Source organism: Micromonas pusilla (genome assembly GCF_000151265.4).
Source record: "Micromonas pusilla CCMP1545 genomic scaffold MICPUCscaffold_1, whole genome shotgun sequence".
In the NCBI taxonomy this organism is placed as follows: Eukaryota; Viridiplantae; Chlorophyta; class Mamiellophyceae; order Mamiellales; family Mamiellaceae; genus Micromonas; species Micromonas pusilla.
Window position 1 is genome coordinate 1,454,560 of NW_003315882.1, and position 20,226 is coordinate 1,474,785.

The window sequence follows — 20,226 nt, forward strand, 5'->3', positions numbered from 1 at the left end:
GTAAAGAACAATCGTCGTGAATTCAGTATATGGGAGGCTGCTATGCCGCTGAAGCAAATATCTGAAGTTTTCCGAGCCTTGGACATAGCAGCGATCGCGTGCGAGGAATTCAAGCACATGCGCAGGTGTCGGAACTGTGGCGGGGAAAGCGCCGACTTAAAAATGTGCGAGTGCTGTAAATTGGTGTGTTACTGCAGCAAGGAGTGTCAGAAAATGGACTGGTCGTGTGGAGCATTCCCGCACAAGCATACCTGCAGAACGAAAACCGCTAGAGCTATTCCTGTACCCGCGCAGCTCCTTGACGATCCGTTTGCACTGAACCAATTGCTCAATTCACAGTCTGAGAAGAAACTGGTGTTGTCGCAAGTGAGGACCACGGCGGCGTATTTCGAGAAGTTGTGGAGACCTGATAATAGCTCGATATCGACCGCGTTCACGAACGATTGCACGAAACTAGCGGCCGAGAATCCGGGCATGAAAGACGCGGAAATCATGGCGAAGGTGATGCAGATGTGGGCGGCGTCCAAGCAGAACGCCGCGAATAACGCCGCCGAGGTGAAGAAGTCCAAGCGCTCGCTGGGCGCTTACAAGATCTTCTACGAGGAGGTGCGCCCCAAGATCGTCGCCGCGCACCCGAAGTTCACCATCGGCGAGGTCCGCGAGAAGGTCGGCGAGAAGTGGAAGAAGCTCTCCGACGCGGAGAGGAAGTCTTATGGGGTACGCTTCACAGCGTCTGAAAGAGGAAGATAAAAATTTATCAGTGCTTGCTGATGAGAGAATGCGAGAACCTCGTCAACCATCGCTCGCGTCGTCACACCCGAACGCCCGGCCGACGCGTCCCGCCCTCGCCTTCGCACGTCGCATCGGCCGATCATGACCTTCGCCGCCGCCGCCGCCGCCGCCGCATCGTCGTCGTCGTCGTCGCGCGCCGTCCTCCCCGCGCGCCGCGTCGTCTCGGCGTCCTCGACGTCGAGCTCTCGCGGGGGAAGAGCGTCGTCACGGGTTCCGACGACGGTTCGCCGACGCGCCGTCGCCGTCGCCTCCGCCTCCGCGTCCGCGACGCCCTCGCGCGTCGTCGCGCCGCGCCGCGGCGACGCGCTCGTCGTCCGCGCGGGCGAGGACTCCCCCACCGCGCCGCCGCCCCCCCCACCCGACGAGGGCCCGCCCGGGAAAGCGATCGCGGGCGCGGGATTCGCCGTCGGCGTCGCGCTCTTCGCGTTCTCCTCCCTCGGCGGCGCGCCCACGCTCGCGTCGCTGGAGAAGGACGCGATCCCGCTCGACGTCGCGCTGCGCAACGGCCGCCCGACCGTCCTCGAGTTCTACGCGGACTGGTGCGAGGTGTGCAAAGAGTCCGCGCCGGTGGTGTACGACGTGGAGAAGAAGTTTGGTGAGAAGATCAACTTCGTGATGCTTAACATCGACAACACGAAGTGGGGCGGGGAGATCGACCAGTACGGCGTGGACGGCATCCCGCACATCGTGTTCCTGGACGACGAGGGCAAGAGCGAAGGGATGGTCGTCGGGAAGTTCCCGAAGCAGGTGTTGGAGGCGAACGTCGCGGCGCTGAGCGAGGGGAAGACGTCGTTGCCGTACGCGAAAGTGAGAGAGGGCGTCGCGTCGCCGGTGAGCGCCCCGGCGGGGATAGCGGAGACGCCGGGGAGCGCCGTGGACGACCCGCGGGGGGGGGCGGTGTCCTCCGCGGACCCGCGGTTCCACGGATGAAGCGACGGCGCGGCGAGGAAGGAACATGAGATTGAACCCGAGCGCGCGTCGGCGTCGCGTCGCGTCGGCGCGCGCGCGCGAAAACCAAAAAGATGAAACATATATTACCGAAACGCCAAATCGACTCTACGGCGCGTCCTCCCGCCTCGCTATCGCCACGCTCGTCGCTCCCGCCCCCTCCCCCGCGGCGCTAGCGCTATCCCCCCCCCCGCCGCCGCCGCCGCCGCCCGCCGCGTCATCCTTCACGTGCACGAACACGGACCCTTTGTTCCCCACAGAGACTCTCAGGGTCGTTCCATACAAGCGAATGTCGGGGTGGAGTTGAAAGGCGTTAGATGGAGTTGAAAGGCGTCGCGGTCGGGGATTGAAAGCGAGGGATGGGCGGAGAGACGCGCCGGGCAAAGTCCTTAAGGATCGGCGTTCACCACGCGAACGCGGTCGTATGGGGACCAGTGTATAGAACGCGCCTCATGTCGTCGTCCAAAAAGATCTGCTCGACGAACCCCGCGCCGCGCCCCGGCGTCGGCGTCATCTCCATGCGCTTCACGACCGCGCCGAAGAGAGAGATGTCGATCGTGGACACGCGGACTTCCGTTCGAACGTCGCTCACCGCCGCGATCGGCGCGATCGCGGACACGGTCAGCGGGCCGAGCCGCACCAAGTTCTCGAGCGTGTCGTCCGCGTTTACGATCTGAGGGCCGTTCCATACGAAGCGATGGCGGGGTGGAGTTCAAAGGCGTCAGGTGGAGTTGAAAGGCGTCGAGGCCGGGGAATGAAAGCGAGGGATGGGCGGAGAGACGCGCCGAGCAAAGTCCTTAAGGATCGGCGTTCACCACGCCAACGCGGTCGTATGGGAACCAGTGTATAGAACGCGCCTGAAAGTTATCCCTCGCGATCGCGCCGAACAGACGCTGGAACGGGTTCGACGCGCTCGATTGCTCGGACCACACGAGGCGCCACGTCCCGAGCAGCGACGGCGACTTCGCGGGCGCGGGCGTGGGGTTCAGCCCTCTCAGTTCCTCCACCGCGGCGCGCACGCCGTCGTCGTCTTCGCGCTCGACGCACGCGAGCATGTTATCCTTCGCGCCGTAGACGATCTCCGCGCGCGCGCCAGTGAAGACGCGAACCTTCGCGACCGACCCGGTCTCGGTCTCCGACGCCGCGCGGCATCGGAGCGCCGCGCGGCGGTGCGCGTACGCGGAGGAGGACGAGCGCGCGCGGGAGGGAAGCGCGAACGCCGCCGCGGAGGACGCCGCGCGCGTCGCCATGTCGCGACGAGAAGAGTGACGTGGCGTGGAGCGCTGAGGTGCCTTCTGTTTTCGACGACTGGACACGTCACGAGTGGACCGGCGATCGGCGCGGCGCCACAACGCGCCGCGCCGGCGCGGACGTCCACTCGCTCGAACGGGTCGACATGTCCACCGCCGACGGCGCGCGCGCGATCCTGCGGCTGTACCGCTCGATCGTCCGCGCGCACGCGCGACTCCCGGAGCCGATGCGCGCGCTCGGGAGCTCGTACGCGAGGGACGAGTTCAGGCGGCACATCGACGCGGACACCACGACGGCCGCGCAGTGGACGGAGTTCGCGTCGCAGTGGCGGAAGTACGTCCGCGCGATCGCGCCGCCGGCGGCGTCGTCGTCGAGCGACGCGGGAGGGGCGCACGTCGAGATGGACGGCGTCTACCCGCGCGGGGTGGACGCCGGCGGCGAGCTCAGCGAGGACGCGATCGAAGCGATGACGGACGAGCAGCGAGCGAAGCTGGCGGAGCTGAGGCGAGAGGCGATGGCGTTCGGCGCGGGCGCGTTCGCGCCGCGCGGGGGGGAGGACGGCGGCGAGGGCGAGAGGCCCCCGTGACGCGGCGCGCGCAGGGCTGGCAGGGTAGCGCGGCGGCGTTCGCGTCCGGCGACGAATGAATGTTTGTAAAAGTACATTCCTCATCACTACGCGTCCGGGTCTACGCCTAACGCGACGCACGCGCGTCGCATGTCCTCCGGCAGCGGCGCGCGAAACGTCATCGACACGTCCGTTTTCGGATGCCGAACCGTCAGCGACGCCGCGTGCAGGGCCTGTCTCCCGAGCCACAGGTCGCCGCCCCAATACCCCTCCAGCTCCGCCGCGAAGTACCCGCGATCGCCGCCGCCGCCGCCGTCCTCCTCCTCTCCGCCCGCCTTCCCTCGCGCGTTCTCCGCCATCGCCGCGCCGCCGAACCTGACGTGCGGGCCGTACAGCGGGTCGGACAAGATCGGCAAGTTCGCCAGCGCGAGGTGCAGTCGAATCTGATGCGTGCGTCCGGTGCGAGGCGCGCATCGCACGAGCGCCGCGACGAGACCGTCGCGCGCCGCCGCCGACGACGACACGACGCACGCCGTCGTCGCCGGTTTCGGCGCGCTCGCGTCCGCGCTCGGGTCGGTCGCGCGCGTCGTGGACGCGACGAGAGGTGGGGGATGCACCGCGCGCGCCTCCGGCATCGTCGCGTGGTCGCCGATGTGCGCGTCTACGACGAACGCGCGGCCGACGGCGGCGGCGGCGGCGGCGGCGGCGGCGTCGTCGTCGTCGTCGCGGACCTCCTCCGCTTCTGATGAGAACGCGACGACATCGCCTCTGGGCACGGTCCCGACCGCGAGGGCGACGTACTCCTTCTTCACCCCGGCGTCGTCACCTCGGAACTGCCGCGCGAAACCGTCGACCAAGGACTTATCCTTCACGAACACGCACACGCCGGAGGTGTCCATGTCCAGCCGATGGACGATGTGCGGCATGTCGTCGGCGTGGGCGTCTTCGTCGTCGTCGACTTTCTCTTCCCCGTCCGCGTCCGCGTCTTCGCCCCCGTCTTCACCCCCGTCGTCGCTCGCGCGTCGTCGTCGCCGCCGCCGCCGCCGTATGTGCCCGATGCACCGCGACAGGAGCGAGTTCCCTTCGAACCGATGCACCGGGTGGAACCTCAACCCCGGAGGTTTGTTCACGACGAGAATCGCGTCGTCCTCGTGTATCACCTCCAATCTCTCCTCGTCCGCGACGAGCGGCACCGCGAGCGACGCGCGCCGAAGCAACAGCCTGAGCCGCCGCGGCGTCAGCTCGAGCGCCGCCGCGACATCGTCCAGGGACGCCAGCTTCTCCGGCCCGTACGCGAGCAGTTTCGCCTCCTCCGCGAGCGTCGACTCGCGCGTCGCCATCGCGTCCGCGGCGACGGCGGGATCCGTCCACGCGTCCTTCGGGACGACGCGTACCGCGTCCGGGCAGCACTTCGCGACGTGGTGCCGGAACTGGTCCGGGTGCGACGCCTTCACGTCGTGCCCGCACGCGGGGCATCGGACGCGCGGGCCTTGCATCGCGCGGCGGCGCGGCGTCGACGATGACTTCTCCAGCTTGGTAGTCTTTCTCGACGACGTGTACCGCGGCACGAAGAGCGCGCGCTTGAGGTGGTTCAACTTCGCCGCCGCGGCGCGCATCTCGTCCGCGCTCGCGCCGCGCGCGCGCATGGATTTCATCGCCGCGAGCTGCGCGTCGTACGACTCCGCGGCGGCGGCGGCGGGCGCGGGCGCGTCCTCGGCCGCGGCCGGATCGACGCGCGAGGACGACGACATCGATGAGGCGACGACGACGCGGCGACGATGGTGAGGTGGAGGAGGAGGAGGAGGAGGCGACGGCCGCGCGCGCGTCGGCGGCGGCGTCGGCGGCGCGCGATGCGGCGCGACGCGGGGCGCGGAGCTCGCGAGGAAGATGAGCGCGGGGCAGCGAGGACGCGCGAGACACCGCGCCGCGCCTCTCGCCCCGGCGTGCGCGAGACGCATCCGCGCGCGGTGAAGTGGAGGCGGCCGCCGTTGCCCTGGACGACTTCTCTGAACCTGACGAGATGCTGGATGAGCTGAGTCGCGTCGCGCGCTGAGCCCGCACTCGAGCCCGCGCGCCTCCCTTCCCGCGCGCCGTCATGGCCGCGCTCGCGCCGCCTTCCGCCGTCGCCGCGACGCGGACGCCGTCGTCGTCGCGACGCCGTCGAACGTCGCGTCTTCGCGCGTCGTCGTCGTCCTCGGAGGAGCGCGTCGTCCTCGAGATGCCCGCCGATAGCGATCGCCGTCGCCGATCGATCGCGGCGTCCTCCTCGCCCTCTCGTCGCGACTTCCTCCTCGCGTCCGCGCCCGCCGCGGCGTCGCTGCTGCTCCCCGCGCGCCCCGCGCGCGCGGACGACCTCTTCTGCGGGTACTACGCGGAGAACCAGTCCGTGACGCCGCAGTGGGCGTTCAAGACGCCGTGGAGCGAGGGCTTCGTCGACGTCTCCAACGCGACGAAGATCCCGGACGCGAAGACGTTCCTTCGCGTGCTCGGCTCGCAAGCCGTCGCGTCCGAGGCGAATCACCTCCCCGTGCTCTGCCTCCACGGCGGCCCGGGGCTGGGGTTTAAGTACATGGAAGCGTGCGAGGTGTTAGCCAGCGAGCGGAGGGAGGTGGCGTCGTACGATCAGATCGGCTGCGCGAGGTCGGCGCTCAAGCCTCGGCTCTCGGACGGCGCCGTTCGCGCGCCGCCGCCGCCTGGGACGTTCACCCCGGAACTCTTCGACGCGGAGCTGACCGCGATCAGAGAGGCCGCGGGGTTGGATAGGGTGCACATCGTCGCGCACGGGTGGGGCGCGATGCTGGCGCTGGACCACGCGCTCGGACCGGGCGGCGGCGGCAAAGGCGTCGCGAGCGTGACGTTGATATCGGCCCCGCCGTCGTATAAACGGCTGATCGAGGACCGCGTCGCGTCGCTGTCCGCGCCCGGGTTTCGACAGGACTACGCGGAGGTTCTGATGGAAGGCGACGCGGGCGCGGGGGGCGGGTCCGCGCTGAGCGACGCGGGGAGGGCGTTGTACGACAAGGCGATGGCGGCGTGGATCGACGCGAGGGTCAGCGCGCGAGCGGCGGGGGCGTGTTACGAGGGGCTGCGCGTCGGCGGCGCCGGCGAGGGGTTCGGGGCGTTGCGTAACACCCCGGCGTCGGACGTTGGCGTGCGGTCGTCTTCCGCGGTGTGGAAGGACATGGCCGGGGGGAAGATGTTCGCCGTCGACGGCGCGCTGAGCGACTGGGACGCGGACGCCAACGGGAGGTTGGCGTCGGCGGCGGAGTCGGGGGTGCGCGCGGTGAAGGTGTACCGCGGCGAGAACGACGCGCTGTCGCGCGACGCGGCGATGGAGGTCGTGGACGGACTCGCGCGAGGGGTCATGGACAAGTCGGGGGTGGCGTTCGAGGAGGTGGAGGGCGCGGGGTCGTGCGTGCACTTGGACAGGAGCGCGTTTTTTCTCGACGGCGTCAACGCGTTCATCTCCGCGCACGACGCGTGACGACGTATCATATTAGGTTCGATTATATTATATTAGGTTCGATTGAAATGATACCGCCTCACCGCTGCTACGCCTCCGCGCGCTCGATCTCCTGCAGCGTGAACGACACGATCATCCGCTGAATCGTCAGCGCGGCGATCGTGATCGAGTTCCCCGACAAGAAGTCGTCGCGCGTGAAGTTCTCAAACCCCGGCGGCCTCGCCCTGCCGCCGCCGCCGCCGCCGCCGCCGCCGCCGCCTCCCTCGCCCCCGCCGAAAACGCCGTCCTTCCCCATGACCGCGTCCGCATCGTCCACGGTGGCGCCGACGTCCACGTCCTCGTCCTCGTCCACGCTCAGCTGCGTCCGCACCTTCGCGTCGAGCTCTTCCTGGTCCATATCAATCCAGGCGGCTACGCTCGGCCGCATCCCCGCGACGGTTTTTTTCCCGGCGGCGGCGGCGGCGTCGCTCGCCTCCTCGCCGGGCGCGGGCGCCCACGCGAACGCATCCGGGTCCGACGCCGCCGCGATCGCCGCTCGCGTCGCGTCCGAGTCGATCTCGGACGCGTCGAACCCGGGGAGGAGGCCGCGCTCTTGCGCGACGGCGTAGGCGGTGGTGACGTAAAACGCGAAAAACTTGGTCGCGTCGGCGGAGTCGCCGAACATCCCTCTTCTGCTCACCTCGACGTCAAACTCCGCGGGCCGCAGCGCCGCGGTGATCTCTCTCGCGGGTATCCCGGATTTGTACGCCTCGATCGCGCGCGCTGCGAACGCGCGCAGGCCGACCGGGTGCGTCGTGAGGACGGAGACGTAGGACGTCAGGAGGCCCGCCGCGAGCGTTCTCGCCGGCGTGCGCGGCGCGACGCACCACTCCAACGCCACCTGGGGGCTCTGCGCGTCGTCGTCGTCTTCGTCACCGTCGTCGCCGTCGTAACCGGCGTCTTCTATGCGTTTCTTTGCGTCGCCGTCGCCGTCCTCCGCCGCCCACGCGTCTTTCGCGTACGCGTTCTTCACGTTTTTGCGCTCCGCCGCCTCGGCGTCGGCTTCGTAGTCTGCGGCGCTGATGACCCTGCTCACCGGGTTCAACCCCCGGGATAACAACACCATCTCCCGCAACAACAGCGTCAGCCTGACGTTCGTGCGCATCAACAGCACGGACGGCGGCTCGCGCGTCGCCGCGCCCGCGGCGCCGCGCTCCCTCCCTCGCCCGCCGATGCCCTTCTCCGCGGCGGGGACGTCGTCGACGGCGTCGTCGTCGCCGGCTTCGCGCGCTTGAATCGCGAGCAGCCTCTCCATCTCCATGCGCTTCAGGTTGAACCCCGCGTCGCTCTGCGCGAACGTCGCGCGGATGTACTTGAGCAGCCCGTTCGCTTCTCTGTCTTCCTCGAGGTTTTCCACCGGGCACCAGTCGACGCCGCCGCGCGGGGACGGCCAGCTCAGCTCGAAGAGCGTCATCGCGCACATGCCGTAGTGCGATAAGAAGGCGTCTTGCTCGCTCATGCCCATCGCGTTCGACGTGGACAGACCTAACAGCGCGACGTCCATGCGCAAGGAGGCGACGGAGAGGCCGTGCTCGTACGCGTCCGTCGCGACGAGCGCGAACTCCTGCGCGGCGAACCGAGAGCCGCGTCGCACGGCGAGGAACGCGACGTGGAGCCGTCGAATCAGCTCCTCGTCCGAGGCTGCCGACGTCGACGCGACGTCGTCATCGTTCGACGCGGCGGGCGCGCGGGTCGCCGCGCGACGACGACGGCGTCGCGCGGCGGGATCGCGGAAGGCGGCGGCCGCGACCGCGATCGACGCCGCGCGGGCCGTCGCCGCGGACGCCGTCATCGCTATCGCTTCCGGGGCGTCGCGAAGAGGCGCGCGCGTCGAAGAGTGAAGAAGAAATAACCTTAGTGAAAGAATGATGATTTAGAGACAACACGTACACGGCGACTCTCTCGCGCGCGGCGCCATCACCGCATCTCGACGAACACCGCGACCGTGTGCGGCGGTACCGTCGGCACCCCCCCCTCGCACGCGCACCCCCCCGGCCCCGGATCCAAGTACGCGTCCGGCGACACCTTCCCTTGCAGCGGGTGCAGCATCATCTCCGACCCCGCCAGAGCGACTTTTAAATTTTCGTCGACGATTGGCTTGGTATGCGGCGACACGTTGACGCACACCAGCACCCTCTTAAAGTGCGGACAAATCTCCCGGACGCCGTCCGCGGGGTCGTCGCTTATGTGAAGTATGAACACGCCCGGCTGCTGAAGCGGCCCGACGTTGTAGTGCGTGCACCGGCGGTTGATTTCGTCCAACGCGCGGAGGCGGAACAACGGCGACGACCGGCGCATCGCGAGGCACTCGCGGAAATGATCCGACGCGCGGAGAATCTCCTCTTTGCTCGGTCGCGAGGAGAGGTCGCCGAGGAGGTGCGAGATGTACGGGTACCGGTCGCCGTTCTTCTCGCGACCGGGGAGTCCGATCCCGAAGTTGTGCGTGTCGCCGCTGTAGTCCAGACGGTTGAACCAGTCGCCGCTGTTGTACGAGTCGCGATCGAGGGATTTACTCCGCAGGATTTCGTCGCCGGCGTGGAAGAACGGGACCCCCTGCGAGAACGCGACGATCGACATCGCGACGCGGTTCAACCGACACCGGACGCCGATCGGCACGTCCGGGTTCGACCTGAGCGTGATCCCGTCGAACAGCGTCTCGTTATCGTGCGCGGAGACGTAGTTCACCGTCTCGGAAGGTTCCCCCGCGTACGCGACGAAAGAGTCGAACCAACACGCGTGCTTGCCCTCGGTTTCAAACCCCTCTCGGTTCATGAACTTGAACCCGGCGAGGTTGCCCGCCATCGCGACGATGACCTTCTCGCTGTCTTTCGTGAGCTCCTCGTACTGCCGTTCCGGCGGGCCTTGATCGATGAACCCGTTCGGGTCGAAGAAGAGACCGGTGAGGACGCCTTGGACGCGAGGATCGCCGAACGGCGAGCCGCCCATGACGCCCTCGCGCAGGCGGTCGTTGAAGCTCCCGATCCCCGTCCCCGCGAGGTTCTTCTGCGACGCGTTCACCCCGACGCGGTTCCGTTCAACCTCCGCGTAGTCCCACCCTTCGCCGTACATGTATATGGACTTCCCGTCGACGCCGTCGCGTTCGAGCGTGAGTCGATCGAGCGCGTCCCTCGCGCGTCGCACCGTTCGAAGCATCAGGTGGCCCATCAGATCGAATCGAAACCCGTCGACTTTGTAGTCCTTCGCCCAGTGCACGAGGTCGTCCACGATGAGCTTCTCCATCATCCGGTTCTCGCTCGCGGTGTTGTTACAGCACGTGCTCTGCTCGTAGTTCCCGTCGAAGTTTCGCCGGTGGTAATACCCCGGCACGCACTTATCCAACACGCTCTGTCGATCCTCCGGTCCCGCGGAGAGCGTGTGATTGTACACGACGTCGCACACGACTCTCAGGTTCATCCGCGCGAGGTCGCTCACCATCTGCCTGTACTCGATTATCCGCGCGCTCCCGTCCGGGTCCGTGCTGTACGATCCCTCGGGGACGCCGTAGTGCACCGGGTCGTACCCCCAGTTGAACGCGTCGTTGTTCGCCACCGCCGCCACCGCCTTTTGCTGTTCCTCCGAGTTGCTCTCGAACCGTGCGAGGTACTCGGGATCGACCCACTCCTGCCACTCCGGCTTTTCCGGCACCGAACCGAAGTCGTACGTGGGGAGGAGGTGGACGTGCGTGAGCCCCGCGTCCGCGAGCGACGCGAGGTGGTTCGTGCACGTCGCGTTTTGGACGCCGAAGGCGCCGTATTTCCCTCGCAAGCGCTCCGGCACCGTCTCGTCGAGCGCGCTGAAATCTCGCACGTGAAGCTCGTAGATGGCCATGTCCGTGGGTTCGTACCGCCCCGTCGGCGCCGGATCCGGGCCGGTCGGGTACGGTTTGATTAAACGGTCCCACCCCGGCGGTTTCAGCGCCGGGTCGTTCCGGACGTCCACGATGTGCACGCGTTCGCCGTCGGACGAGAGCGACCGCGCGTACGGATCCGTCGCGATCGACGTCGTGACGTTCCCCATGCCGCCCTCCGGAGCGCCGCCGCCCCACTGGTGGTACGTCACGATCTCGTACTGGTAGTACTTCCCGTACCACTCCCGCGGGCCTTTCACGCTCCACACCCCGGGACCCTCGAAATTTTCTCGCATCTCGATCGTCTCCCGCGGGCCGTCTCCGCGCGCGTCGTCGAACAGCCGCAGCCTCACGCTCTGCGCCGTCGGCGCCCACAGACGAATCATCACGGACTGCATGTCCTTCGTGAGCTCGCACCCGAGCGCGCCTTCGTAGCCGCCACACACGTCGTCGATAGCCCCGTGCGTTTGCACCGACGTCGCGGCGTTGACGTAGCCGTCGCCGTAGTCTTCGATCTTCGCGACCGCGATTTGCGACTTGAGCAAACGCGCGACGTCCGGCGTGCTCGTCGGCGTCGTCGGCAGACGCAAGCAGCAGTACCCCGCGTGCTTTACGTGCGGAAACTTCTCCCCCGCGGCGATCGCGTCCGGGGCGGTCCACCCGCCGGCGTCGTCGCTGGGCGGGATCAGACGTATCCGCGTCACGAGCGCGTCGCCGCGGACGGAGCGCAGAGAGCGGTGATCGTCGTCGACGACGAGCCCGGCGCGGTCGCTCGCGACGAGCTCGAAGACGCCGCTGAGGTCCTCCGGGTCGACGTGGAACGGCACGGCGACGATATCGCGCGTCAGCCACACCGCGCGCGCCTTGGTGAGGTCGCACCCCCACGCCCTCGCCATCTTGGCGACGTCCGGCTCCTCGGTGAAAAACTGAGGGTCGAGGGTCCGCGCGAGCGAACGAACGTCGGGGCGGAGTCGAAAGGCGTCAGAAGCGAGCGGAGTCGAAAGGCGTCGAGTCGAGGTGCGTCGGGATCGAAAGCGAGGGACCCTGGGCGGAGAGAAACACACGCCGGGAAGTAAAGTCCTTAAGGATCGGCGTTCACCACGCGAACGCGGTCGTATGGGGACCAGTGTGAGATAGAACGCGCCTGAGCCTGTCCGGAGACGACGAAGATGGACGACGACGGCCGCGTCGCCATCGCCTCGACGTCCAAGCCCTCGATTCGCACGCACTGCTCCTCGCCGCGGTGGATGACGAAGCTGACCGTCTTGGCGCCCTCGGGCGGGAGCTTCACCTCGTACGTGACCCACCCTTCCGTGTGCACGCGATCGGTCGCGTCGCAGAACGCGCCCGCGACGCCCGGCGCGAGGGGCGCGTCCCACGGCGTCGGATCGTAGACGTCGTCCCAGACGTGCATCCCGAACTGGTGCGCGAAGCCGTCGTGGCGGTAGTAGTGCACGAAGAGCGAGGAGACGCTCTCGGGGCGCGGCGGCGGCGGCGGCGGAGCCTCCGGCGCGGGCGCGGCGTCGTCGTAGCCCGGGTACGTCTCCGGCCAGTCGTCCACCGCTCGCGATCGCGTGCGTCGGCGCTGCTGGTCGCGCTGCGGATGTTGATGGTGGCCTTTGTTCGCGGCGGGCGCTTTCGCGATCGCGCGGTGCGTCGTCCGCAGTGGCTGCGTCGGCCGCGCGCTGTTCGGGCGCGACGTGCCCGTCGCGCGCGCGGCGACGATCGCGGGGGGGACGTTCGCGGGGACCATCTCGCTCGTCGCGTCTCCTCCGCGCGCGAGCAAGTGAACGTTGTTAAACACGGCCGAGTTTTTGACAACTCAGCGGTGCCTGATGAGGCCTGACATATGACATGACATAGATATTTCTGTTCGAACCGCGGAGGGCGAGGGCGAGGGACGAGCGAGGCGAGGCGACGCCGCGCGCGATTCTTCTCTACGAACATGCGTTTGGATATTCACAAAAAACAATCAACGCGTCCCGCCGCGTTCACGAGTACTCGTACAGCATCGCATCACCCCCAACCTCCTCCGGTCGTCGCTTCCCGGACGACCCGCCGTCGTCGTCGCTCATAGACGAAAAAAACGAAACGAATCGCGCCCGACCGCGAAGCCGAGTCGCTCGGTCGCTCACGCCGCTCACGCCGTCTCCTCCGCGGACACCTCCACGGACGCGTGCGTCGTGACGAGGTTACGATCGCCGTACACGTTGTCGACGCGGCTGTTCGTCGGCCAGAACTTCGACGCGCGCACCCACGGCGCCGGGAACGCCGCCGTCTCTCGGCTGTACGGGCGGTCCCATTCGTCGCCCATGACGACGGACGCGGTGTGCGGCGCGTGCTTCAACGGGTTGTTTTCCCTGTCCATCGCGCCGTTCTCGATGTCGCGGATCTCCTCCCTGATCGCGATCATCGCGTTGCAGAACCGGTCGAGCTCCGCCTTCGACTCCGACTCCGTGGGCTCGATCATGAGCGTCCCGGAGACGGGCCAAGACATCGTCGGGGAGTGGTACCCGTAATCCATCAGACGCTTGGCGACGTCCTCGACGACGACGCCGCTCGAGTCCCCCAGCGGCCTCAAGTCGAGGATGAACTCGTGCGCGCACGTGCCGTTCTTCCCCTTGAACAAGACCGGGTAGTGGTCCTCGAGCCTCTTCGCCATGTAGTTCGCGTTTAAGATGGCGCGCTTGGACGCGTTAGTGAGCCCCTTGGATCCCATCATCGCGATGTACCCGAAGGAAATCGGAAGAATCAACGCGCTCCCGTACGGCGCCGCGGAGACCACCCCGAACGGCGTCTCCCCGCCCGCGACGATCGCGCCGTCGAGCTCCGCGCTCGGATGGTTCGGCATGAACGGCATGAGCTGCTTCTTCACGCCGATCGGCCCCATCCCCGGCCCGCCGCCGCCGTGCGGGATGCAAAACGTCTTGTGCAGGTTAAGGTGGCAGACGTCGGCGCCGATGAACCCCGGCGAGGTGAGCCCGACTTGCGCGTTCATGTTCGCGCCGTCCATGTACACCTGGCCGCCGTACTTGTGGATGGTGTCGCAGACGTCCTTGATGCCGTCCTCGTACACGCCGTGCGTGGACGGGTACGTCACCATGAGCGCCGCGAGGTTATCCTTGTGCTTCTCCGCCGCCGCCTTGAGCTCCGGGATGTTGATGTTACCCGCCTCGTCCGTGCCGACGACGACAATCTTGTAGCCCACCATCGCCGCGGACGCGGGGTTCGTGCCGTGCGCGCTCACGGGGATGATGCACACGTTCCTGTGGTGATCGCCGCGGGACTGGTGGTACGCGCGGATCGCCATGAGGCCGGCGTACTCGCCGCTCGCGCCGCTGTTGGGCTGCAGAGACATCCCGTCGAAGCCGGTGATTTCGACGAGCTGCTCCGTGAGCGCGTCGAACAGCTCCTGGTACCCCTGCGTTTGCTCCTTCGGCGCGAACGGGTGGATGTTCGCGAGCTCTGGCCACGTCACGGGCATCATCTCCGTCGTCGAGTTGAGCTTCATCGTGCACGACCCCAACGCGATCATCGAGTGCACGAGCGATAAGTCCTTCTGCTCCAGACGCGCGAGATACCGCACCATCTCGTGCTCGCTGTGATAGGCGTTGAACACCGGGTGCGTGAGGTATGGCGACGTGCGCTCGAGCCCGTGCCCCGGCGCGATCGCGGGGGAGACGCCGCCGGCGAGGGACGCCACGGAGAAGTCCGGCGCCTTCCCGCCGTTCATCGCGGCGAAGAGGTCGTCCACGTCCGCCGGCGTCGTCGTCTCGTCGAACGACGCCGCGACGCGCGACGCGTCCAGCTTGCGAATGTTGATGCCCTTCGCTCGGCACGCCTCCACCGCCGCGTCCGCGCCGTTCGGGCACCCGAGCGACACGGTGTCGAAGAACGGATCGGTGGGCGGCGTGAACCCGAGCTTCTTCGCGCCCGCGGCGAAGATGGACGCGAGCGCGTGCGTCTTGTCGGCGATGTTTTTCAACCCCTCCGGCCCGTGGTAGACGGCGTAGAGCCCAGCCATGTTCGCGAGCAACGCCTGCGCGGTGCAGATGTTCGACGTCGCCTTATCTCTCCGGATGTGCTGCTCGCGCGTCTGCATCGCCATTCGCAACGCGGGCTCGCCCTGCGCGTCCACGGACACGCCGATGATGCGCCCCGGCATCAGGCGCTTGTACTCGTGCGACGTCGCGAGATATCCCGCGTGCGGCCTAGGAGTTCAAAGGCGTCAGTTGGCGTTGAAAGGCGCCGAGGGCGGGTATTGAAAGCGGGGGGTAGGCGGAGAGAGACGACGGGCAAAAGTCCTTAAGGATCGGCGTTCACCACGCCGACGCGGTCGTATGGGAACCAGTGTAAAGAACGCACCCTCCGAAGCCCATGGGGACGCCGAACCGCTGCGCGCTGCCGATGCAAATGTCCGCCTTCCACTCCCCGGGGGGGCGCAGCACGGTCAGCGCGAGGAGGTCCGCGGCGGCGACCACCTTGGCGCCCGCGGCGTGCGCCTTCTCCACGACCGGGGAGTAGTCGATCACCGCGCCGTCGGTGGCGGGATACTGCAGCAGAATCCCGCAGACGTCGTTGGACGCGTAGTCGAAATCCGACTCCGCGGCGACGACCACCTCGAGGCCGAGGCCGTCCGCGCGCGTCTCGCACACCGCGATCGTCTGCGGGTGGCACTTGTCCGAGATTAGGAACTTGGGCTTCTTGCCGCGGTTCATCGCGCTGCACATCGTCATCGCCTCCGCGGCGGCGGTGCCCTCGTCGAGAAGCGACGCGTTGGCCATGGGGAGGCCGGTGAGGTCGCTGAGGGTCGAGGGTCCATACGAGCGGATGTCGGGGTGGAGTTGAAAGGCGTCAGTTGGAGTTGAAAGGCGTCGAGGTGTGTCGGGATTGAAACCGAGGGGTGGGCGCAGAGATGCGCCCGCAAAAGTCCTTAAGGATCGGCGTTCACCACGCCGACGCGGTCGTATGGGAACCAGTATGTGGGACGCGCCTGATCATCGTCTGGTAGTTGAGGAGCGACTCGAGCCTGCCCTGGGAGATCTCCGCCTGGTACGGCGTGTACTGCGTGTACCATCCCGGGTTCTCCAGGACGTTGCGCAGGATCACCGGCGGGACGTGCGTGCCGTAGTACCCCGTGCCCTGGTAGGACTTGAATACCTTGTTTTTGGACGCCATCGCTTTGAATCGCGCGAGGTACTCGCTCTCCGAGAGAGGCGACGTCCACTCGCCCATGTCCATCTCCCCGGCGCGGCGGATGTCCGTCGGGACGGTCGCGTCCACGAGCGCGTCCATGGAGTCGAAGCCGACGTACTTGGCCATCTCGATCTCTTCCTCCTTGGTCGCGGAGTTGTGCCTGCGCTCGAAAGAGTCGAGGGGACGGAGCGTCTCGGTCGCGATGGATCGCGTCGTCGCGACCGCGGCGAACCCGAGGACGTTCGCGATCCCCGATCGCATCGAGGACGACGCCGCGGCGATGGACGCGCGGCCGTTCGCCATCGTCGACAGCGGCGCGGCCTGGTCGGAAGGAGAAGAGGGCGCGACGGCGTCAGCGAGGGGACCGAGGCGCGACAACGACGACGACGACGACGACGACGTCGATCTCGAGTTAGTCGTTGTTCAAAAGCTATGCGAAAAGATGCGACGCGTCGTCGCGTCGACCGCGCGCGGGACGCACCATCGCCCACGCCGCGGGGCTGGAGACGCGCGCGGGCGCGCCGGGGGTCACCGCCAATCGGCGGAAGAGCCCGAGCGCGGAGCGGGAGGAGCGAGAGACGGACATCGTGCCGCGGGAGAGGACGCCGTGTCGCTCGGAGTGCCCGAGAAAAAACCGCGTTTCTTTCGGATCACGCGCGTCGCCGTGCTGCCACCTCATCCGCGGGGTGCCTTTGCCCAGCCGCGCGGTGACGTGACGCCTGACCGGACGCGCCACGCGCCACAGAAAAATCGCGCGCAGAAAATCAGATCTCGTCCTCGCGGACGCGGACGCTCATCACTTCTCGCTCGCGCCGACGACATGTCCGCCGCGGCGCGCGTCGCGCCGTCGCCGTCGCCGTCGCCGCGCGCGGCGACGCCGCGGCCGAGCAGAGCGCGGCGCGCGCGATGCGCGTCGCGATCGCGCGTCGTCGTCGTCGCGCGCGCGTCCTCCAACGCGGCGGCGTCCACGTCGTCGGCGGACGCGTCGTCGTCGTCCCACGACGACGAGCGCGTCGACGCGCGGTACCGCTGGCGCGGGCACGACGTCCACTACGAGCGCTCCGGGCGCGTCGACGCGTCTCGACACGTCGTCCTCCTCCACGGCTTCGGCGTCGGGACGTTCCACTACGAGTCCCAGCTCGCGGAGTTGCCGATGATGATGGGCGAGGAAGCACAGCTGTGCGTGTGGGCGATAGATCTCGTGGGGCAGGGCGCGTCGTGGCCGCCCGCGGGAGAGGCCGCGGCGCCGGGGTTTCGATACTCCGTCGAGACGTGGCGCGACCAGATCGAGGACTTCCTCGAGCGCGTGCACCTCGCGGGTGGAGATGGAGGGGAGAAGAAGAAGCGCGCCGTGTACCTCGCGGGGAACAGCCTGGGCGGATACCTAGCGACGTACGTCGCCGCCAGCTGCGCGAACGAAGATCTCATCCGCGGCGTGATCCTCCTCAACGCGACGCCGTTCTGGGCGTTCACGTCCGCGGACGACGCTAAGTGGGCGCCGTGGAAGGGCGCGCTGCCGACGCCGCGATGGATCCGCGCGCCGCTGAGGCTGTACTGGGACTCGTTCCGAAGCGCCGCGAACGTCAAGGGGTTGCTATCGTTGGTGTACGATTCGAAGGAGCGAGTGGACGACGCGCTCGTCGAGAACATCATCGCGCCGACGAACGACGCCAACGCCCTGGACGCCTTCTGCAGCGTCGTGTGGTCCCCGAAGGCGTCGATAGACTTCGACGAGATGCTGCGAAGGCTGCGCGAGGAGCGGCGCGGCGTGAAGATCGCGCTGATGTACGGCCGGGAGGACCCGTGGGTGGTGCCGTTGTGGGGGCAACGCGCGAAACGCGCGGCGCCCGCCGCGACGTACTACGAGATTGAAAAATGCGGGCACTGCCCCGCGCACGAGTCCCCGCGCGTCGTGAACGAGCTGATCGCGAAGTACGTCGACTGGTGCGAGCGCGGGTGCGTCGGGGACGCGCCGGAGGGGAGCGCGTGCGGCGTGGGGAGGTTGGTGGACGGGTCGCCGCGAAACTTTTTCGAGAGGGCGGACGCCGCCGTCGCCGGCTCAAGATGAGTTACTGTAGAAGACGCTGTCAGACTGTAGGTGTACGCATCGCATACTGTATGTGCGCGCGACTGACGCGTGAGTGACGACTAAACTCGTGATACGTAATCGCTACTACAACACTACTCGCGACGACTCGTCACTACTCGCCCGCGAGCTTCTTCATCAGGATCTGATTCGACAGCGCCGGGTTCGCGCGTCCGCCGGACGCGGCGAGCACCTTCCCGACGAAGAACCCCTTCAGCTTGTCCTTCCCGCCTCTGTACTGCTCCAACTGTCCAGGGTTCTCCTCCAACACCTTGTCCACGATCGCCTCGATCTCCGCCGGGTCGGAGATCTGGCTCAGCCCCCGCTCCTCGACGATCGCGCGCGGCCCCGCACCGCCTGTCTCCCCGACGAGGAGGTCCGGGAGGATGTCCTTGCCGATCTTGCCGCTGATCTCGCCGTTCTCGATCATCGAGCAAAACTCCGCGAGATCTTTCGAGCGCAGCGGCATCGTGGATATCGTCACGTCCTTCGCGTTCTTCAGGTACGCCATGATGTCGCCGGTGAGCCAGTTCGCAGCCTGCTTCGCGGGCGCGCCCGCGGCGATCGTCGCGTCGAAGTACTCCACGAGAGCCTTGTCTTCGACCAAGACTTGCACGGCGTCGTCGGGCAAGCCGAGCGCCGCGTACCTCGCGCGAATCGCGGCGGGCAACTCCGGCATCTCCGCCTTGACGCCGTCGACATACGCGTTGTCGAACACGAGCGGCGGGAGGTCCGGCTCCGGGAAGTACCGGTAGTCCGCGAGGCCTTCCTTCTTGCGCATGCTCACCGTGCGCTGCCTGCCCTCGTCCCACGTCCTCGTCTCTTGAACGATCTCGTCGCCTCGCCCGTCGCGAATGAGCGTCGTCTGCCTCTCGATCTCAAAGTCCACCGCTCTCGACATCGCGTTGAACGAGTTCATGTTCTTCACCTCCACCTTGGTCCCGAACGCCTCTCTCCCGACCGGCCGGACGCTGACGTTGACGTCGCACCGCATGCTTCCCTCGGAGAGGTTCCCGTCGCTGACGTCGAGGTACCGAACCAGTCGCCGCAACTCGGCGCCGTACGCCGCCACCTCGCGTCCCGTGCGCAGGTCCGGCTCGCTCACGATCTCCACGAGCGCCACGCCTGCGCGGTTGTAATCCGCGAGCGCGTACCCGGGCTCGTTTCCTTTCGCGGGGAAGTGCGTCAGCTTTCCCGCGTCTTCTTCGATGTGCGCGCGCGTGATGCCGATGGTTCGTACGCCGCCGCCGTCCTCCACCGGGATGACGACGTCGAGTTTCCCGTGCTCGCCGTACGGCTCGTCGAACTGCGATATCTGGTACCCTTTGGGGAGGTCCGGGTAAAAGTACTGCTTCCTGTCGAACGTGGACTTGCGTCGTATGACGGAGCAGTCGAGACCGATCCCGAGCGCGATGGCTTTTTTCACGACGGCGGCGTTGAGGATCGGGTACGTCCCGGGATGGCCCAGGCACACCGGGCACGTGTGGCGGTTCGGCTCCGCGCCGTACACGGCCGCGCAGCGGCAGAACGCTTTCGTGTTCGAGTTGATCTGGACGTGCGTCTCGATGCCGATGACGGCCTCGAACTGAACCTGGAGGGAGTGCGGAGGCGTCGGTCAGACGCGCGAGGCGACGACGACGAGCGAGCGAGCGTTCGAGCGATCGAAGAAACCCTCGCGCGGAAAACCTGAGCGGACGACGACGACGACGACGACGACGACGACGACGACGGCGGCGGCGAGACGGCGACGGTGACGGCGCGTCCCGGGAGACGGACGCGTCGCCGCGACGCGAGGGCTTCGACGCGCCGCGCACCTCGTTCGCGCCCTTCGCTTCGGACTTCTTCGGCGCCTCCTTCGCGGACGCCTCCGCGGACGACGTCCCGACGCGGGCGACGACGACGCGTCGTCCGGAGACGCGCGGGGAGACGCGCGACGGCGCGGGCGCGACGACGCCGCGAGCGCACGCGTGCGCCATGACGCGAGCGGGCCGATCGACGACCGCGCGCGCGGGGGGGGGGGGGGGGGGGGGGGTTGCCCC

At 67.6% G+C, this 20,226-nt stretch overlaps 11 protein-coding genes across 11 annotated transcripts; 5 read left to right on the forward strand and 6 right to left on the reverse strand.

The window, feature by feature from the left end:
* Positions 1–558: 558 nt before the first annotated feature.
* On the forward strand, positions 559–714 carry MICPUCDRAFT_9646 (uncharacterized protein; the record flags this gene model as incomplete). The annotated part of the gene is made up of 1 exon (XM_003055066.1): positions 559–714. A coding segment is annotated over one exon (156 nt), but the record flags the coding sequence as incomplete, so codon positions are not given.
* Positions 715–1,284: 570 nt separating this feature from the next.
* Positions 1,285–1,602, forward strand: MICPUCDRAFT_8995 (uncharacterized protein; the record flags this gene model as incomplete). Its single annotated transcript, XM_003055067.1, has 1 exon — positions 1,285–1,602. A coding segment is annotated over one exon (318 nt), but the record flags the coding sequence as incomplete, so codon positions are not given.
* A 541-nt stretch (positions 1,603–2,143) lies between these two features.
* Positions 2,144–2,990, reverse strand: MICPUCDRAFT_50532 (uncharacterized protein; the record flags this gene model as incomplete). Its single annotated transcript, XM_003055604.1, has 2 exons — positions 2,144–2,413; positions 2,556–2,990. 2 exons carry the CDS (start codon positions 2,988–2,990, stop codon positions 2,144–2,146), a joined length of 705 nt encoding a protein of 234 aa, XP_003055650.1.
* A 146-nt stretch (positions 2,991–3,136) lies between these two features.
* MICPUCDRAFT_50533 (uncharacterized protein) lies at positions 3,137–3,577 on the forward strand (the record flags this gene model as incomplete). Its single annotated transcript, XM_003055068.1, has 1 exon — positions 3,137–3,577. One exon carries the CDS (start codon positions 3,137–3,139, stop codon positions 3,575–3,577), a length of 441 nt encoding a protein of 146 aa, XP_003055114.1.
* Positions 3,578–3,630: 53 nt separating this feature from the next.
* On the reverse strand, positions 3,631–5,307 carry MICPUCDRAFT_61611 (uncharacterized protein; the record flags this gene model as incomplete). Its single annotated transcript, XM_003055605.1, has 1 exon — positions 3,631–5,307. One exon carries the CDS (start codon positions 5,305–5,307, stop codon positions 3,664–3,666), a length of 1,644 nt encoding a protein of 547 aa, XP_003055651.1. The 3' UTR covers positions 3,631–3,663.
* A 327-nt stretch (positions 5,308–5,634) lies between these two features.
* Positions 5,635–7,083, forward strand: MICPUCDRAFT_46331 (uncharacterized protein). The gene has a single exon (XM_003055069.1). The coding sequence runs from the start codon at positions 5,652–5,654 to the stop codon at positions 7,038–7,040; it is 1,389 nt and encodes a 462-aa protein (XP_003055115.1). The 5' UTR covers positions 5,635–5,651; the 3' UTR covers positions 7,041–7,083.
* Positions 7,084–7,107: 24 nt separating this feature from the next.
* MICPUCDRAFT_50536 (uncharacterized protein) lies at positions 7,108–8,850 on the reverse strand (the record flags this gene model as incomplete). The annotated part of the gene is made up of 1 exon (XM_003055606.1): positions 7,108–8,850. One exon carries the CDS (start codon positions 8,848–8,850, stop codon positions 7,108–7,110), a length of 1,743 nt encoding a protein of 580 aa, XP_003055652.1.
* A 49-nt stretch (positions 8,851–8,899) lies between these two features.
* On the reverse strand, positions 8,900–12,367 carry PUL1 (glycoside hydrolase family 13 protein). Its single transcript, XM_003055607.1, has 2 exons — positions 12,071–12,367; positions 8,900–11,831 (listed from the first exon to the last, which is right to left on the reverse strand). Exons 1-2 carry the CDS (start codon positions 12,317–12,319, stop codon positions 8,976–8,978), a joined length of 3,105 nt encoding a protein of 1,034 aa, XP_003055653.1. The 5' UTR covers positions 12,320–12,367; the 3' UTR covers positions 8,900–8,975.
* Positions 12,368–12,837: 470 nt separating this feature from the next.
* GCSP (glycine cleavage system p-protein) lies at positions 12,838–16,707 on the reverse strand. Its single transcript, XM_003055608.1, has 4 exons — positions 16,583–16,707; positions 15,899–16,422; positions 15,271–15,708; positions 12,838–15,116 (listed from the first exon to the last, which is right to left on the reverse strand). Exons 1-4 carry the CDS (start codon positions 16,685–16,687, stop codon positions 13,046–13,048), a joined length of 3,138 nt encoding a protein of 1,045 aa, XP_003055654.1. The 5' UTR covers positions 16,688–16,707; the 3' UTR covers positions 12,838–13,045.
* Positions 16,708–17,146: 439 nt separating this feature from the next.
* MICPUCDRAFT_3644 (uncharacterized protein) lies at positions 17,147–18,040 on the forward strand (the record flags this gene model as incomplete). The annotated part of the gene is made up of 1 exon (XM_003055070.1): positions 17,147–18,040. A coding segment is annotated over one exon (894 nt), but the record flags the coding sequence as incomplete, so codon positions are not given.
* Positions 18,041–18,302: 262 nt separating this feature from the next.
* MICPUCDRAFT_50541 (uncharacterized protein) lies at positions 18,303–20,163 on the reverse strand (the record flags this gene model as incomplete). Its single annotated transcript, XM_003055609.1, has 2 exons — positions 18,303–19,778; positions 20,002–20,163. 2 exons carry the CDS (start codon positions 20,161–20,163, stop codon positions 18,303–18,305), a joined length of 1,638 nt encoding a protein of 545 aa, XP_003055655.1.
* Positions 20,164–20,226: the final 63 nt, after the last annotated feature.

Coding starts and splice junctions, on each gene's coding strand:
- MICPUCDRAFT_46331 (XM_003055069.1), top strand. CDS start 5,652: ATGGCCGCGCTCGCGCCGCCTTCCGCCGTCGCCGCGACGCGGACGCCG.
- PUL1 (XM_003055607.1), bottom strand. CDS start 12,319: ATGCACGTCTGGGACGACGTCTACGATCCGACGCCGTGGGACGCGCCC. Junction 11,832..12,070: donor GGCCGTCGTCGTCCATCTTC/GTCGTCTCCGGA, acceptor CTCGACCCTCAG/TTTTTCACCGAGGAGCCGGA.
- GCSP (XM_003055608.1), bottom strand. CDS start 16,687: ATGTCCGTCTCTCGCTCCTCCCGCTCCGCGCTCGGGCTCTTCCGCCGA. Junction 16,423..16,582: donor GCCCCGCGGCGTGGGCGATG/GTGCGTCCCGCG, acceptor CCTTCCGACCAG/GCCGCGCCGCTGTCGACGAT. Junction 15,709..15,898: donor AACTACCAGACGATGATCAG/GCGCGTCCCACA, acceptor CTCGACCCTCAG/CGACCTCACCGGCCTCCCCA.